At 43.5% G+C, this 17,636-nt stretch overlaps 1 protein-coding gene across 5 annotated transcripts in view; it reads right to left on the bottom strand.

Annotated features, from left to right (window-relative positions):
- Wdfy3 (WD repeat and FYVE domain containing 3) overlaps window positions 1-17,636 on the bottom strand; it is a 242,562-nt gene that overhangs the window by 37,053 nt on the left and 187,873 nt on the right. For 4 of the 5 annotated variants that reach the window (XM_087908832.1, XM_087908829.1, XM_087908831.1 and 1 more), the window contains 5 exons: window positions 10,166-10,219; window positions 8,012-8,180; window positions 5,067-5,230; window positions 2,370-2,518; window positions 405-525 (listed from right to left, as the gene is read on the bottom strand). In XM_087908832.1, coding sequence (XP_087764958.1) covers window positions 405-525; window positions 2,370-2,518; window positions 5,067-5,230; window positions 8,012-8,180; window positions 10,166-10,219 — 657 coding nt within the window. The remainder of the gene's footprint in view (window positions 1-404; window positions 526-2,369; window positions 2,519-5,066; window positions 5,231-8,011; window positions 8,181-10,165; window positions 10,220-17,636) is intronic. The other variant, XM_087908830.1, reaches the window with a different exon arrangement.

Raw genomic sequence — 17,636 nt, 5'->3', positions numbered from 1 at the left:
TTTGGAGCCTGTCCTGGAACCAGGCTGACCTTGAACTCACAGAGATCTGCCTGCCTCTCTCCTGAGTGCTGAGATTAAAGGCGTGAGCCACCACCGCCCAGCTACTGGAATTTTCCTATTCTTCTCAAAATTAAAGAGATCTTTAAAAACAGAATGATAAATATTAAAGATTCTGTTCCTTAAATGACGAGGATGTACTTTTTACATAAAAGGACGAAATGTGCATTTGAAGACTAGAGAGAGATGCACAGTATAACCCAGACTGTTTAAGGAAACACAGATGTATCCTAAGGGTCACGATTCCCAGGGAGTCTCCAGGGAGCAGTGTGGATGCTGCAGCTATGAGCAGACCAATCCATCTAAAACAGTACATTTTCAGAGCAGGAAAGGGGCTAGCAACTCACCTGCAGGAGGTACCTCCTTTTATGCACCTCCTTGATGTCTTCATATGCAAAAATGCTGCATGTTCTCTTGAGTTGACTGGGGCCTTGTCTGGCTCCCCGAGGGATAATTGGCTCATGCATACTATGAGTAGCCAAGAGAAAAGGGAGCAAACAAAACACAACAGTAGGTCGATAAACTCATTGGTTAATGAAGCAAATGCCATTTCCAACACAGGACCAGGAGGGGAGACAACATACAGAATTTCCAGTTAGAAATGTGGTTAGGAGAGCACTCTACTGTCTCCCGTGAACAAGGAAACCCCTTTCGAAAAGTTTATTTTTGTTGAACCAGCCTTTCTATTAAGCAGTTGGACAGGGTCTAAGCCAATAACATACGTTTTCTTTGTTTCCAAAGCAGAATAAAAAGACTTAAAACATTTTAATATAGATCTAACTTTATATGAGGAGTTACAAAACATGGCTTCATTTTATTTTTCAAGAATCATAAAACATAATTACAAAGAATTTTTTAATTTTTATTTTTTATACAGAAGAGGGGCTCATTGGAGTCATAGCATGGTCAAGACTGGTGAAGAAAGCCATTATTTGCCATATCCTCTAGGAATGCAGAGGCCCTGTCTCATTAACTGTAGTGTTAGGTGCTCAGAGTGCCGAAGAGGAGACAAAAGCCCACACGTGTGTTCTGACCACACAGTGCTCTATTACCTACGATGACCCCACGACTAGGGGAAGGAAAGGAAGATGGAAAAGAGCCCAGCTAGTCATCCCGTATGGGCTCCGGTCACCCCACTTCCAGGACACCCACAACCAAGTACAGGGTTGGTCTTTTATTAAAGAGTATAGTTTCTGAATGTGCTCCTACCACTGTGTGCACATGTGTAGGGTGTATATGCATGTGTGCAATGTGTCTAGGTGAGTACATGTGTAGGGTGTATATGCACGTGTATATGCTGATACACAGGCATGTGTTCATATGTCTAGGTGTGTACATGTGTAGCATGTATATGCATGCTGGTGCACAAGCATGTGCATATGTCTAAGTGTGTACATGTGTAGCTTGTATATGCACATGTGTATGCCGATGCATAGGCACAAGCGGAGGACCTCAGGTGCTGCATCACTCTCTGCCTCATTCCTCTGAGACAGGGCCTTTCACTGAAGCTGAACATAGCTAATGGCCGCGAATCCCTAGCAATTTCCCTAGCTCGGTCCCCACAGGACTGTCATACCAGTGCCTGTGTGGCCATGCTTGTGTGTGTCATGTGGGTCCTGGGGACCTCAGGCTCTCGTGCTTCAGGAGCAGGCACCGTACCCTCCTGGCCACCTCTCCACTCTGCATCAATGACTTCACAGTGATCTCCCAGTTCAGAATGAACCTATAAATGTGTGTGTGCTGGTCAGTCTGTCAGCTCGCCAGTTAGAGCCATCTGGAAAGAGAGTCTCAACGGTGCAGACATGTCCATAGGAGCGGTCTGTGGGAGGGGCCAGCTCACCGTGGGCAGTGCCATCCCCTGGGCAGGTGGGTAGTCCTAGGTTGTCTAAGAAAGCAGGCTGAGGGAGCCTTGGGAGTAACCAAGAACAGGACTCCTCCATGGTTCCTGCCCTGACTTCCCTCAGTGAAGGATCTGGACAGGGAAACTTAAGGCAAATTAACCCTTTCCTCCCCTAACTGCTTTCTGGTGATGCTGTTTACCACAGCAAGAGAACAAGTAACTAAAACACCAGGTTAGCAATGACTGTAACTCGGTATCCAATGCTCATAATGGAAAGACATAAAATGGAATTATCATTTGATGAACAAGAACCCCCCTCCCCCAGTGGAAATGACAGTATTGGCCTGAGGCACACAAGCTGAGAGATAATGTTACGTAGGACACAGGCTTGGGATTAAAGAGAAATAATGCGAACACATATTCTGTCATCGAATGGCAGCTTTGCCTCACGTCTCCTCATTCAGTTACTTACTTTGGAGGTAAAGTCTCAATGTCTCTTATTTCCCTGGTTGCTGTCATGGTAAATCCATCAATCACATAAAAGTGCTCTTTCCCAAACAGCAGCAGCCCCTCACTGGTGTCCAGGCCCTGGACGCGAGCACAGCGGTACATGTGTTGAATCTACAAAGAAAGTCACAAATAATCTTTCTTTTAACTTTAAAAGACTTTTTTGTTGGCTAATTTCTCTCTTTTGCTACTACTACAGTAAGCTCCAAGCTAAACATATTAAACCCAAGAAACAGCCTACACTCAATTCTACCTGCAGATGCCTTCAGCAATAGGAGACAGCATTCACTCACCCACATCACCCACTTAAGCCCACACCCCACTTAGGAGTCATCTCTTATGTTAGGTGCATCTCTGAGTTCAAGGCCAGCCTGGTCTACATGGAGAGTTCCAGGACAGCCAGGACCCTGCCTCAAAACAAAAAGCAAGCAAGCAACCAACCAACAAATAAATAAATAAAAGAATGGCTGTTTACAGCAAAATCCAAACATTAAAAATTATTTTATTTTTTTGAGACATAGTATTATAATCTACTGGCCTGCCCTGTCACCTGGGTACCCTGTCCCTTTAAGAGACAAGCCCTGCCCACTCCCAATATCCCCTTTCCTGCTGAGGCAAGTAGATCTTGGATCTTGCCTCTCCTCCATCTCTCTCTCTGTCCATCCTTCTTCTGAAGAGGCAGTCTCTGCCTCTCCCTGCTCTTTCCTCTTTCTCTGTCCCTCTCCATCCCAGAACTCCTTACTCTTATACCCTTCCCAATACTCTCTAAATAAACCCAAGCTCTCCCACTGCATGGCACATCTGTCTTTCTCCTACCTGCTGAGGCCACAGTTGTGGGACCATCCTTGGGTCACCTATGCCATCAATGATAACACATAGTCTCATGTATGCCAGTGTGATGGTTTGAAAGAAAATGGCCCACAAAGGGAGTGGGACTATTAGGAGGTGTGGTCTTGTTGGAAGGAGTGTATCACTGTGGAGGCAGGCTTTGAGGTCTCATGTGCTCAAGCCACACTCAGCATCCCAGACCACTTCCTGTTGCCAAAGGTCAAGGACTATCAGCCTCTTCTCCAGCACTATCAGGCCTGCATGTTGCACCATGAATATAATGGACTAAACTTCTGAAATTGTAGGCCCCCGATTAGATATTTTCTTTATAAGAGTTGTCATGGTCATGCTGTCTCTTCATAGCAATAGGAACCCTAACTAAGACAGCCAGGTTGGCCTCAAACTCCCTGAACTCCAAAGCCTCCTACCTACACCTCATGAATGCTAGGATTCCAGCCTTATACCACTTTATCACTTTATCCCATTTATTCAGGACTGGGGATTGAACCCAGAACTTCCTGTGTGTAAGGTTAAATAAACACTCTACCCAGTAAGTTATATCCCCAGGCATAGACAAGTTTAAATTTGTTTTCCTTATGGTGCTGGGGATGAAACCCAAGGCTTCATGCATGTTAGACACCTATTCAACTGGCGAGCTCTGCCCTCCGCTGCTGGACTTTCTTTAAAATAGCTACTGTACTGCCATGTAAATGGGGAGGGAGCAAAAGACAGACGGACATCACAGCACATAAGCTTTCTGAGTTTTCAACACTAAAACCGCAGTGAGAGAACAGCATCCAGGTGGAGATGCTGAACACTCCAGGAGCCACCCTCTCCAGATGTCTTCTGAACGGCTGCGCTTTCATCGCCACACGGCTCGTTTTCTTTGACAATTTCAGTCAAGGTTATGCAGAGCACACATGTGAGCAGCACTGCCTTAATTACACAGCAGCTTCTCATGGCTCGGGTAGATCTCCCGGCTGTAGCGAGACTTGACACAACAGGCAAAACTAAGGACAGCCTCTCGAGGAGGGTGATATTCAAATTCATGATATAGTAATCTATTTATCCACCTTTCTTCCTGTAGCTAATTACTGCAGGAAGGTTTGTGTGTCTGTTATGGTTGGAGTCATATAAGGTAAGGGGATGTGGATAGCAAACAGTGCCTGAGTATAAGCACACATCAGGAAGAGAAGATGCAGGAGCAAACGATTCTAATAAGGGAATATGCTGATAGCTATGAGGCAGTCTGCAAGCACGGGGGAGGGGCACCTAAGTGAGGCTGAGCAGGCAAGAGTCCTAATGTGGGCTATAGACTTTGAGACTAATAGACACACAGATGTAACTAGCCGGACCCTTATGATGAAGGGAAGTGGGGGAGCTGTCAGGAGAAACAGCATGAGCAAAGTTCAGAGCTAAAACCATGGTGCATGCAATGAGTTCAGCGTGCGTGCTGCAGCGGATGCTCAGGCTGTGGCAGGCGCTCAGGCTACAAGCAGTGGAGCAGGCAGGACCGAGGAGGCAGACAACTTCCTGCGTGTGAGGGAGAACAGGGCAAATGTAAGCGTGAGGTGAGGGCACTGATCAGCCGGTGCAGTTTGCATGATGACCACAGTGATGGAGATGTAGAGCGGAAGGCATATCATGGCGGGGACAGGAGGATGGCTTGTCTGCAGACTGACCAGGCCTGTAGAGAGTGTGGTCTAACAGCGGGGCAGAAGAAGAGAGAGGCAGGGGTCAACCATGAACTCCATTTCTGATGAGTCTGCACTGTGGAGTGCAGGGTCTTCTGCTGCTACTTCAGCACACTCGCCCTCAGAAGCACACACAGTACCTTCTCTCCTTCCTCCAACAGGCGCAGCAAGGTGGCATTGTCTGTCTTCTCCTCCTCTTCTATGGAGCTGCTCTCAGCAATCTGGTCTTGTAGCTGCTCCTGGGTCTCCTCATCACCTCCGTCAGGTGCGGACCGAGAGCGCTTCAGGGGAGGCTTCACCAGGCCTGCAGTGCAGAAACCAACAGGGTCACATGGGGAACAGTTTAGTTCCAGAGTCGGTTACGGGTTGGGTGGCCTCCACAGGTCCATGGGCTAAAGCTTTGTGCCTTAGGATGGTGCTGCGGGGAGGGTGGAATGTGTAGAGTGGAGCCTAGTGGGAAAAATTAGGCCATTAGGAGATGTACCCTGGAAGGGGGTATTTAGACCCTTCCTATCCGTTTTGTGGTTGCCATGAGGTATCGCTGTCTTGCCACACACCTCAAAACGGCAGCAGTTATGACAGGAGACTCTGAAATCTCTGCCCTCTCTGAGTTTACTGGTCATGTGCTGTCACGACAGCGAAGGCTACTCACACACGGTCCGTGTTGACATCTCCAGGAAGAGAACTCTGGAGAGCACAGGCCCACAGCAGTGCTCCAGGGTCAGCAGCAAAGGCTTGGGAACTAAACCCTGCATGACTCCGGGAATTATCTGCCTTTTGGGAACCATGACACAAGACTCCATTATAAAACTGGGGAGGAGCTTACCTAGCTCAGAGGTTTGTTGGAGGGCTAAATTTGGTAATGACTGTAAAGTCCTTGGGACCACGATCACACACAGTCAATTCTCAGGGAAGCCGGATGATGGCAACAAACAGCTGAGCCTAAGAGTGGCAAGAATGTGTTGTTCGTCTGAGTAGCACGGGGAAGGCACTGAGTGAATGGCTAATGACAGTCCCTGCCACACACACTAGGGGACGGCATACTACATGCATTAGAACTCAGAGGGCTCAAGGAGGCTATGCCAAGCCTCACCCAAAGTAGCAATGTGATTCTTCATGAATGAAATTAGTCAAACAATGGGTCACGAGGAACAGGAATAGAACTCTTTTTTAACAGCATAGGAACAGATTAACTAAGATTAATTAAGAAATATGTTACTGCTTGTACTTGGATAATGTCAGAAAAAAATCACATTTGAAGAAATAAAAATCAGTGAAATCCTAAAATATTAGATGTTCTAAAAATGTACTGTAAATCACAGTATCATCAGGTTAGCTGTGCCGTCAAAGTGGCAGTGGACTTGCTACCAACACTGCTCTGCGTTCACGGAAGTGCAAGTGTCCCCTGAATGTTAGTGACCAGGGCTCTGGCTTGCTTTGAGCAGACACGGCCCAGTGCGAGCAAGCAGGAGAGATGGAGTTGGCCGAGAAAGTCATGAAGGAAAGCACTCTTGGCAGCATCATTTCAGGTTAATGGGCCATGACCTCCAATTCCACGTCTAGTATAACTTGTTGCATACAATAGTAACGACATTGATATTTGTGACTTGAGCTAATCTTTGACATTAGAAAAATCAAGCTTGAGACAATAGCCTGGAGCCAGGTCATGTGACTAACTGCAGGCTAAACTTGGCTTATTCTTAGGAACCAGGGGTTTAGACCCTGCCCAGTCTGGCAGTGTGAACAGACGCAGGGCTGAGTCCTCTGCTCAGCTGCAATTACTTTGAGTCTATGAGTATCTAGAATAAAAGCAAGACCTATTATGTATAGAATCCATTGGTTAATCTGTTGTTTCCACTGTTTTAGAGTGTCACTTAGTGAAGTTGAGGGCACCCCAAGAAAGAATATATGTGCTTTAAGGAAAAGAAGAAAAGAAATACTATTAGATTTGCTTTCTGTTGACATGAACACAGGTTATTAGCTTTTAATCCACGGGATGTGAGGTTTAGTTTTCTTTTTTTAAATTAATTTTAAGTGTTTTGTCTGCATGCATGTCTGTATATCATGTGTGTGTCTGCATGCCCACGGGGGCTGGAAGAGAATTTTAGATTTGCCAGAAGTGGAGTTACAGACAGTTGTTAGCCACTGCGTGGGCGCTGGGACTCAAACATGGGTCCTCATGAAGAGCAGCCAGAGCTCTTCACCACTCAGTCATCTCTCCACCGCTGAAGCATAGTTTTAATTTATTGACAAGTTTAATATTAAATTTTAATCTATTTGCTTTCAATTTTAAAACTTTCAATTCAAAGTTCTTAATTTATACTTTAGGGCTTAGTGTTAGAAAATGAAAATATTTCTGAGTTTGTTGTCATTCAGAGACTTTAAAAAACTGAAAACAAAGGCTTATGGATCCTGTATATGGGAGGTCTTCCTTTCGCTCTAGGAACGTGCCAGCGGGGTAAGAGGAAAGGAATCTGTGGCTGGAGAAAGGGTTCTGGGGTACAGCGCCTGCTAAGCAAGCACAAGGACCTGCATGTAAAGCTGGGGATAATGTTGCACATGTGTAACCCCACAACTGGTGTAGCTGATACAGGAGCATTCCCAGGACTTGCTAGCCAGTCAGCCTAACAGAACTGGCAAGCTACAGGCCAATGAGAGAGAACTCGGAAAGCAAGGTGGAAGGCTTCTGAGAAGCTTCGCTGTGGATGACCTGGGCTTCCGTGTGCATGTGCAGACATGTGTACTTGTGCCACACATAACTATGTATATGTGCACTTTTACACACCACACAAAACGAAAATCTCTGAAAACTTAGAGATTTAAAAGAGAATCAGGTTTCTCTGAGTGTTTTGTGAAATACAATCAAAACATATTGAGCCAATGACTATAAATCTTATCCATCTATAGGGAACAGATAGTCCCTTCAGTTTTCACTCATACATCAGTCGTTAAGATGCGGTGGTCAAGTGTCTACAGACATGTTTATAGCTGGCCCTCCTGTTTGCAAATGCTCATATTTACATGTGAAGTCTCACGGAAGGAATGCTCCAAATGATATGAAATCAAATTCAAAGAGGAAGCTGACCTTTGACCTTGGCGATGGTGTCTTCTCCGTGCTCTGGTTCTTGCTGGGTGGCTTCCCCTTCTGAACTTTCTACGATAGCATCCTGAACAATGCCTGGGTTCCCAGAGGCCAGACGTAAGTAGTATTCTTTACTGTCATAGCTTATAGCTCTTCTGTACCGAGCCGGTTTCTAAGAAATAACAAGAGAAAACGACTCAGAGTTATTTTCAACAAGTACAACACAAGCTTGTGAAGGTTTCTCTGTGTTCTTATTGTTTAGGGGCTTTGCATAGACTAGGTGAATAAACACTAGATACACAGACTTCTGGGTTATGTGGCTCCATTAAAAACTCCACAGTTTGTAAGGTGACATATATTGAACAGTCCTGGCAGTTCTGTCCTTCCCAAGAGAAAGAGACCTGCCAGTTCTGGATATGCTGACCTTCTGGGACCGCAGAGGAGAGCATGTCCAATAGGAAGGACACCGGGCTGCAACTTGGGATCTCAGACTGAAAACAGGATATTAATTACAGACACATCAGGGGGAGAAGTTAGTGATGTCTGTCAGAGGAGACTGAAGGGCGCTCATTCACTGGGGACAATCTCAAGTCTTACTTTGGGAGCTTGCAGGGAGAGTGGTCCTGAATTGTACAGGACTCTGGACACAGCCAGCACCTGCCACCTCTGCATCACTAGGCACAGAAGACACCTTCAACACTAGGTGGCACTCTCTGGCTGGCCAGCAAGAGGAGCTGGTCTGTATTATTGCCTGGCACTATTTGGTAGCATATAACTAAAGAACAGACATAACTCAATTCTGATAAAGAAATGAATACCTAGAGATATAAGGAAAGATTCAATATTCTGGATATACTAGGACATTTCTTTCACAGAATCATCTTTATTCTAAAATGAGTTTTCCAATTGACCTAAACTTGTTTTCCTTCTTAAAATTCCATACAAGGAGAAAGCAATGGTTCAAAATTTCTAAAAATGTCTATGAATAATGACTGAAAACCCAGGCTTTGAAGATTCCAAACATGCCTCCCCTTCAGACAGCATTTTGGTTCTCCTTTGTTATAAGTGTGATATTCATTTTTTTTTTTTAAATCCTTTCTCTCCCTCCCCACATTCTTGTAACTGATTTCCAACTAAAATGGAAACCAGGTGCCTGGGTGGGTGAGATACTTAGACTGAAATACTAAAAGGATTTCCAGACATGAGATACCTAACTGAAGCCATAATGCCCTTCTTTTAATTTCAGGTGTGGAGCCATGTAACTGAGATCTGTGAGCAAACAGAGGAAGGAGCTACACAGTCGGGGGGAGGAAAACATGACACAACCCTGGAAAATATCAAAGGATGTGGAGTGATCTCCAGTTGATGGGCAACCTAACAAGGGAAATGGCGTGTTCCGTTTAAATGAGGTGAAGACAAGAAACTTAGCACCTTTATGGTATTCTCTATGAAGCAAAATGATCATATTCAACTCAAAATTGCTGATACGTCATTGAAACAGAAAGAAAATTTAGTAGATGGCAAATAGAGGAGGCTGGGCAGTGACCGGAGTATCACCTCCAAAACTGCTAATGTTTTCAAAGATGATATGATAGCATAGTTAGTGATGGGCAAAATAATGGATTAATGATGTAGATTTCGCTACTGACTCTTTCCAAAATGTGTTGAGGTACATTTCTATATCTATATTGAAAGTACTGAACCTTTTTAGAAAACAAACAAATAAACAAAAAAGAAAAATATATGCCAATTAAAAAAGTGATCATACACTTTGCTTTTAGATTAATTTCTTCTGTCTAGAAAGCAATTTAATTGGGACAGTCTTGCATTCTCAGCATTTAAAATAATTAGAGTATATTTTAAAAAGCTGAGGGTACCCGCCTGCCCATCACTAACATGCCTCACAACTGGTTAGTCACGTGTGAAGCAGCACACGTTGGGTCAGGTGACAGCCCCGCCTGTTAGTGAGCAGCAAAAAGTCCCTGCGAAGAGCGCGGAGCAGCTGGGGAAGGGGAGAAGTCCCCACACAAAGGACAGCAGGCCTTCCCCACCAGGACCTCACAGGAGATTCAGTCTGTAAAGTTAGTCTCTAGTCTACCGTGCACTAAGAACAAAGCCCCAGTAGTCTGCATTCCTTTGTGGTAATTAGTGTTTTACCTTCTGAGCAATGACATCATCGGGTGCCTCGGGTTGTTTACTTGGGATCTCAGACTGAAAACAGGGTATTAAGTATAGACATATCAGGGGGGAAAAGCATATAAAGATATCAAAACCAAAATTTTCTTGAGGACCATAAGACATACAGAGAATGTGCTCAACTCAAAGGGAATTAACATGACCTACTCGGCCACTTACACAAGCACTGAGCTTGTACAGTTACTTTCATGCTGACCAAAGAGCTGGGTTTTAAATAATATTTAAACATACCAAAGTTTCAGTGCCCTGAGCAGACAGACATAAAAACTGCAAAACAAAGCTTCAGCAGTGCTGGTATCATGGATGACTTCAAAAGAATACACACACACACACACGCTCATGCCAAGAAACAACCTTGTGCCACATTTCTTCCCCCACATCCCCTAAGCCTGTGCTGTAACAACACACACAATTTACTTTGTCATCTACATCTCTGTACACACAACCAGGGCTGACTGGTTGACATCCACTCTGCCACAGAAGCCCAGACACAGGTCCCCTGCTTTCCAGTCAGCAGCAGGGAAAGCCACCAGGGGAAGGCGGACTTTGTCATCAGCCCAACAGAAGCTTTTCTGGAAAGAATTTTAGAAGAATTAGCAGTCACCTGATTGACAAGAGGCAATTCTGCTGAGGGCCTGGTGCAGTTTCTATGCAGAAACAGCCGGCTACAGGGAGGAAAACAGTCGGTTACAGGGAAGAAACAACCGACTACAGGGAGGAAACAGCCGGCCACAGGAGGAAACAGAGCCTTGTAAAATACATGGCCGTATTCTGACCTCGGGAGGGTCTGGTATGGGAGACAGTTGCCAAAACCCACTGAGACGGCCACAAGGAAGGGAAGTAAAAGCTTTCTGTTTCCAGGATCTAGACAGGGTCTCATTCCCAAACCCTGGCAGGGTGGAAACTCACTATGTAGATTACAGTGGCTCCAAAATCAACATAATCCTCTGGCCTATGGTTCCCAAATACTGGAGGACTGAGGCACCCTACCCAGCAGCAATAAAAATCCACTTTAAAGGCAAAAGTTCTTAAAATTCAACCATGAGAAAGGAGGTTAAGGGGCTGGAGATGGCTCAGAGGTTAAGAGCGCTGCTGGTCTTCCAGAGGTCCTGAGTTCAATTCCCAGCAGCCACATGGCGGCTCACAGCCATCTGTAATGAGATCTGATGCCCTCTTCTGGTCTGAGGCATACGTGCAGGCAGAATACTGTATGTAATAAATAAATCTTTAAAAAAAAAAAAAAAAAGAGAAAGGAGGTTAAGTGTGTTGTAACTTAGGGTATGATGACCGAGCAAAGGCCCTTAGCTTGACCCTAACGTCTGTGAATGTCTGTGACTACAAGATTACTCCAATAAAAACTTATAAGAATACTGAACCCAAATTAATAATAAGCAGAACTGTTTTAACATGTGCTCAATATTGAAATTAATAAAAGAAAAAACCCTACAGGACAGATACATGATAAATACAAGATGGACCAATTACCACTGTCCAGACAAACTCTGCCTGTTCTACTGCAGAGCCCCAGGCAGAGGTGGGCAGCTCACACACCACACACGTGTGTACAAGTAAGTATACGTGCTCATCATCTCTTGACTGAGTTGAATATTTTAATAAAGAGTTCAGAAATGAATGGCAAACATGACCAGTATGCCAACAAAGTGTTATTACCTCAATTTCCTTTTACATAGAAAAACTATACTAAATTATTTATCATTATTAGTATTATGGTTATGATTATTATGGTTACAGAAATCTACTTTTCTCTCTCAAACATGCTGGTGATGGACTTTCCCACATGAGCCGTTTAGTTTCGAGTCCTAGAAGATGTATATGAAAACACAGAGTCCATTGGTCAGAAAAGGAGATGGAGACTAAGTCAGCTTCCTGCCCGGCGCTACCCCATGCTAATGCTGTGCAGCTCATACGTACCACACTGATATTTGCAAACAACAGCAGCTTTATTTGAAATTTGAAGTTGTTAATTTGAAAAATATGACCTAACTTATTTTAAAAATATTTAGTTACTCATGTATGTGTGTGTATGTTTGTGTGCACGCACACGTGCATGCATGAGCAAGTGTGGTACCACATACATCACAGTGTATGTGTGCAGGACAGAGGACAACTGGCCAGTTAGTTCTCTCTCCTTCTACCACAAAGGTTCAGGGACTGAGCCCAGGTCATCAGGTTTGCTGGCGAGCACCTTGCCAGCCCAGGATCTTATTTTCTTGCTCTAGGACTCAGACTCATGAGTCCGGGTTTTGCAGTTTCATTGCAGCCTGTACTGACTTCTTAATGTCAGCTATGAGCACACACAATCCACACAACAGCAGTGCCGTCCAGCACAGCTCCTTACATTTTGGGAAGTGTCTCACCCTTCCCAAACAGTCACTGTGCAGAGAGGGTTCAAGCGAGAATCTGAAATGCCATGTTTGGTGGAGTTTTGTCAAGGCGTTAATTATTTAGGTTTCTTTGCTTTAATTTTATGTTTTTACTTGACAACTAAAATTTTACAATTTTAGTTGATAAGAATTAAAAACTTTCAAGTCTGTGGCACATGAATCACCAAACATATCGTACATTTTATAAACAAACTTCAAAATTAGACAAGCGGCTCAGCTATTTTAAAGTATAGTGTAGAGCATTGTCAGGGCTTAAGAACCAACTGACTGGGGGCTGTGGGTAGGGCTCGAGCTCTGTTCCTCACATATATGTGGTGGCTACAACCATCCAGAACTGTAGTTGCAGGGAGTCTGATGCTCTCTCTCACCTCCTAAAATACTGGGCACATACATAGTGCACATACACACATGCACGTAAAACTCTCACACAATAAAATCCATACCTGTGATCTCAGCACTAGGGAAGTGGGGTGGAAGAGTCTGCATGTGAGGTCAGCCTGGACTACGAGACTCCGTCTCAATCTACCTCCCCAAAACAACCTCCTTGCCCCGTCCTCAAAGGTCTAATAAACAAAGACATAGTAAAATGCAGAAATAATCACTAATTTAATTTCTAACAGAAAGATCTAAAGTAGAATTAGCTTTTTAATCACCACCATAGTTTACAGCTTATACAACAGAACACACAATGTAAGCATGGCATAGAAACGATAATCCCTCTGGATAAACAAGGTCCATCCTGCTGGTCACTAGTCTTTGGGAGCTGTTTTCTCTTGATACACACCTGCCAACTGCAAGTAGCCTGGTTGTATTTTATAAGTTGGGCAGCAATGAGTTTAGGAAGTTGAAAGAAAGTTCAAACGACCTCTACTTCTAAAGACTCAACATGGCTGAGGGCAGGGGTGGAGAATATGGAGCTTAACCTTCAACAGAGCATGCTCCGTATGGCTCTTATACCCCCACCCCCACCCTCAGAGTGTCACACTTGCATCCCACAGTCCTCCCCCAGGGGAAATGCTTATTCACACTATGTTACCTTCAGGACCCAGAAAACTGGCTCTTGCCCCTTTTAGTGGATATTTTTAAAATTTATTTCTTAAGTTACAAACAAAGTACTGGATTTCATTATGGAGATCTCTCTCTCTCTCTCTCTCTCTCTCTAAATATCTATCTCTAATCTGTCTCTAATTGGTCTGTCTACCTATCTGTCTATCCACACACAAACATTTATACTTTGCTCACCTTCACCCACATTAAATTGACCCCCTCATACTCATCTTCCCAAATTACTGATTTCCTGACAGTACAAAATGTTCAGACTCAAGAAAATTCTCCTCACTGTTGACTAAACAGGAGACAAGGATAAAACAAGCCTATGACTTGAAGGGGGCAGAACACTGGTGGTCCTGTAGCTCAGCATTTAACTGCGAGTCCTTCAATAGCAGAGATGAAACCTAGCAAACAACTTCTGTTTAGAATAATTCAAGGGCGACTATATAGTCTGGCATGGCTTTGGACTCCTGAGCCTTCTGTCTGTGCCTCCTAGGTGATGTGAATACAGTCATGTACCACCAGACGAGACCGAAGCTTTGTCATGTGATCTGCCTAAGGGGCTTGAGGGTCTATGCTCATGCTGCGCCCCACTATTTTTCAGCTCTAACCTGCACTTATGGAGAAGGGTAATGCTAAGTGGACTTCCGGGGGCTCTGGGGAGACTTAGGTGAGTGAAGATGCATGTGACCTGCTCCATGGAAGCATCTGACTGCTTTGCAGACACACTCAACAACAGGCTGTATGCTCCATATAATAAAGTGGATATGCAATGCCTCTCAAATTTATCAGATCTTAAATTATTAAAACCAGAGTAAAATTATTCATTTAGAAAATTTTACCACATCTCAGGTTAACTTTTGATTTGAATATAATAAGTGTAACACGTAACACAGACTCTGTATTCAGTAACTGTCTTTACCTCTTCTCCCCTCCTTCACTCTATGTAAACACACCAACATTTCTTGCCTGCCTTGTATTTTCTAATACATAACCTGCTGTCAAAAGCCTAGCTCCATACATTCTTGTTGGGAGTGCTTCTTCAGCTCCCATACATAGGCTGGTGGACTCCTCTGCGTAGGTGAATGCTGATGACACAGAAGGGTTAGGTATTGTCCTGGCTAGTCTTATACCAATTTGACACACAAACTAGTTATCTGAAAGGAGGAAACTTCAACTGAGAAAATGCCTCTATAAGATGTGGTTGTAAAGCATTTTCTTAATTAGTGATTGATGGGGGAGGGCTCAGACTATGATGCGTGGTGCCAACCCTGGAGTGGTGGTCCTGAGTTCTAAAAGAAAGCAGGCTGAGCAAACCACTGGAAGCAAGCCAGTAAGCAGCACCCCTCCATGGCCTCTGCATCAGTTCCTGCCTCCAGGTTCTTGCCCTGTGTGACTTATTTTAATGTTCCTGTTCTGACTTCTTTCAGTGATAGACTAAGATGTGAAAGTGTAAGTCAAGTAAACCCTTTCCTCTCCAGCTAGCCTTGAGGTAATGGTGTTTTGTTGCAGCAATAGAAACCCTAACTAAAACATGTATGAGTCGTGAATAGCTGTGTTTTCCCAATACTGAAGTTTTCATACACTTGTACAAATTAATAAGACTGTTCAAGAAAAAAGGCATAACTACAGTAAGAACATTGTAGTTATGGGAAAAAACATCCACGAGTGTACACCTCACTGAGAGCAAATCCTGAGCTGGTTCTGTGTTGAGGTGAGTGCATTTATTTTACAGCCTAGACTCTATTAATTTCATTGTTAGACAATTCTTACATGTCATGTATTCTGACTTCCCTCTCCCTGCACCCTCTCTCCTAATGTCCTTAATCCTGCCTGTCCTGTTCCCAGGTTTATGGCTTTCGGATGTTTTGTGACCCATGTAGTTTAACTGGAAGTCAGCATTTCTGAAAGTGGTCAAGCCAAATGAGAACTTACTTAAGCCTGTATCAGGCGGCCCTAGGCTGTTGTCTTAACTTCTGTCCTGCCGGGTTTCCTTGGTTAAGAGGCCAGGAACCAAGAAATGGCCTTCTCCAACAAACTGGTGCCAGTGTGGTTGACTAAAATCCACTTAAAACCTGAGAGGGCTTGAAAAGGAATTATAGATACAAAAATACAGAGTTTAACACAGCTTCTTGCTGTCTGTTGGCAGCGTGCTTCAGCTCCTTTAAGAGATGCTTTCCTGATTCAGCGGTAACAAAAGAAAAAAAGCGAAATGCCCACTTTCTGGGCTGTGCTGCCAGTGCAAACTCTGACTCTTTTAGGAGACTGAGCATTTGAATGGGGATTGTGAGGAACGTGCTACGGATTGCGTGGTGGCAACATGGACCGGCTGTGTGCCTAGGGATGGGGCAGTGTGCATGGCTCTTGGAGGCACTGAGCAGCTCCACCATACTGGGTTGGGCAGAGCAAGCAGGCAATGCCATATGTCCCCTAGCAATGTGCAGCCTAAGTTTTTAAGAAGCACTTAATATTTAAGAAGTACTCCTGGACAACTAAGAATTACAGATACACAATAGGATAAATTCAGATATAGAAGACCTCTAAATGGGTCACAGTGTTGAATAAATGTACATAGGCTTGGGAGAGAGAAGAGTATAGAGAGAAAGTAAATTGTTTGAAAAAAACCCAAAGTTTAAAGAGAGAGTACAGAGATAAAATGAGTAAAAAACATAAGCCAAATAAAGATGGAGAATTCACAGAGTCTAGATTATGTATATCATTGTGTTTTCTTTGAACTTTTTTTTTTTAACTGTGAAGAAGCTAAATACAGAGAGACACTTCATTGTATGGGCTGCTAAGCTAAACCAGCATGTATATTATAAAGGTATCTTGATTTCAGAATTTGTGTCTAAGGATATGTTGCTTTGGAAAAGAGGTTCTTCTTTTGTTTCCACAGAGGATGAGAATGTGTGGATTCATTCCAGCCTAATGTGGTTTGATAGACCACAACCCCATGAAAGGTTGCCTTGTACACCCCTCAAAAAAATTACAGCAGGAAGTAGTTTGGACAGAACTATGTCCATATTCTCAAATATTGTCTATAAATGTTTCTTTATATTTAAAGGGGGATATGCTATAGAGATTTGCATTAGTTAAGGTCAATCTTGTTATATGTATATTTCTGCTCTTGATTAAGGCATTGTGATTGTGCAGTTCATTTAAAAATGTAATGTATAATTAAGAAAAAGGTTAACAGATCGTTATCTATAATAGGCAAGCTTGTAGTCATGTTAGGTTTTCTAGATATACAGAAATATGTTTCAGTTAGATATTCTTCAAATCTTTCAGAGACCTTCAGAATATGACAATTAAATGTTTTAAGAAATTAGGACTTTTCATGACAATGAGACACGTCTGCTCCTGGCAGCACCAATTAGTTCAAGAGGAAGATGGGCATCAATGAGGCTCCTCATGATGGAGTTTGCTAGCCATTTGGGCAAGAAACTGCTCTTGCCTGAACTGTTGCATAAACTGGACATGCAGAACCCACAGAGCAATGACTGCTGAACTTGCCTAAAGGTGAGACTATCCTTTGGGGCTCCTGCTTCATAAAAGAGTCTGCTAGACATTCTGCAGGACACAGAAGAACATGAATGACAAACTGCCAATATAGGCAGAACTGTCTTTGAGATCTGCTTCATGAAAAAGCTGGATACTATGGGCCAGTAGGCTGAAGATGGATGCCCCAATGGTACAGATGAACTTTGGGTGACTGTCCAGGCAGCGAGATGTCTCTGTCATCTTTAGAGTGTTGCAAGTTGCTTACAATGTACTTCCTGTTTACTTAGGTAATATTATATCCTCTGGAGTCTTTGATGGAGCTGAAGAGTAGATAGTAATAACATAGTTTTCTTTAGTCATGATAAGAGATAAAGTAGATATAAATATTGTAACTATAATTCCTGCTTGATATCTGCTTTGTTATATGTAATTTTACTATGTTAAAGTTAAAACCTTACTTTTCATTTAAACAGAAA

This window comes from Myodes glareolus, chromosome 8 (assembly GCF_982192425.1).
Source record: "Myodes glareolus chromosome 8, mMyoGla1.1, whole genome shotgun sequence".
Lineage (NCBI taxonomy): Eukaryota > Metazoa > Chordata > Mammalia > Rodentia > Cricetidae > Myodes > Myodes glareolus.
The sequence above is the reverse complement of the archived record's forward strand: the minus strand, read 5'-3'. Positions and strand labels throughout refer to the sequence as shown.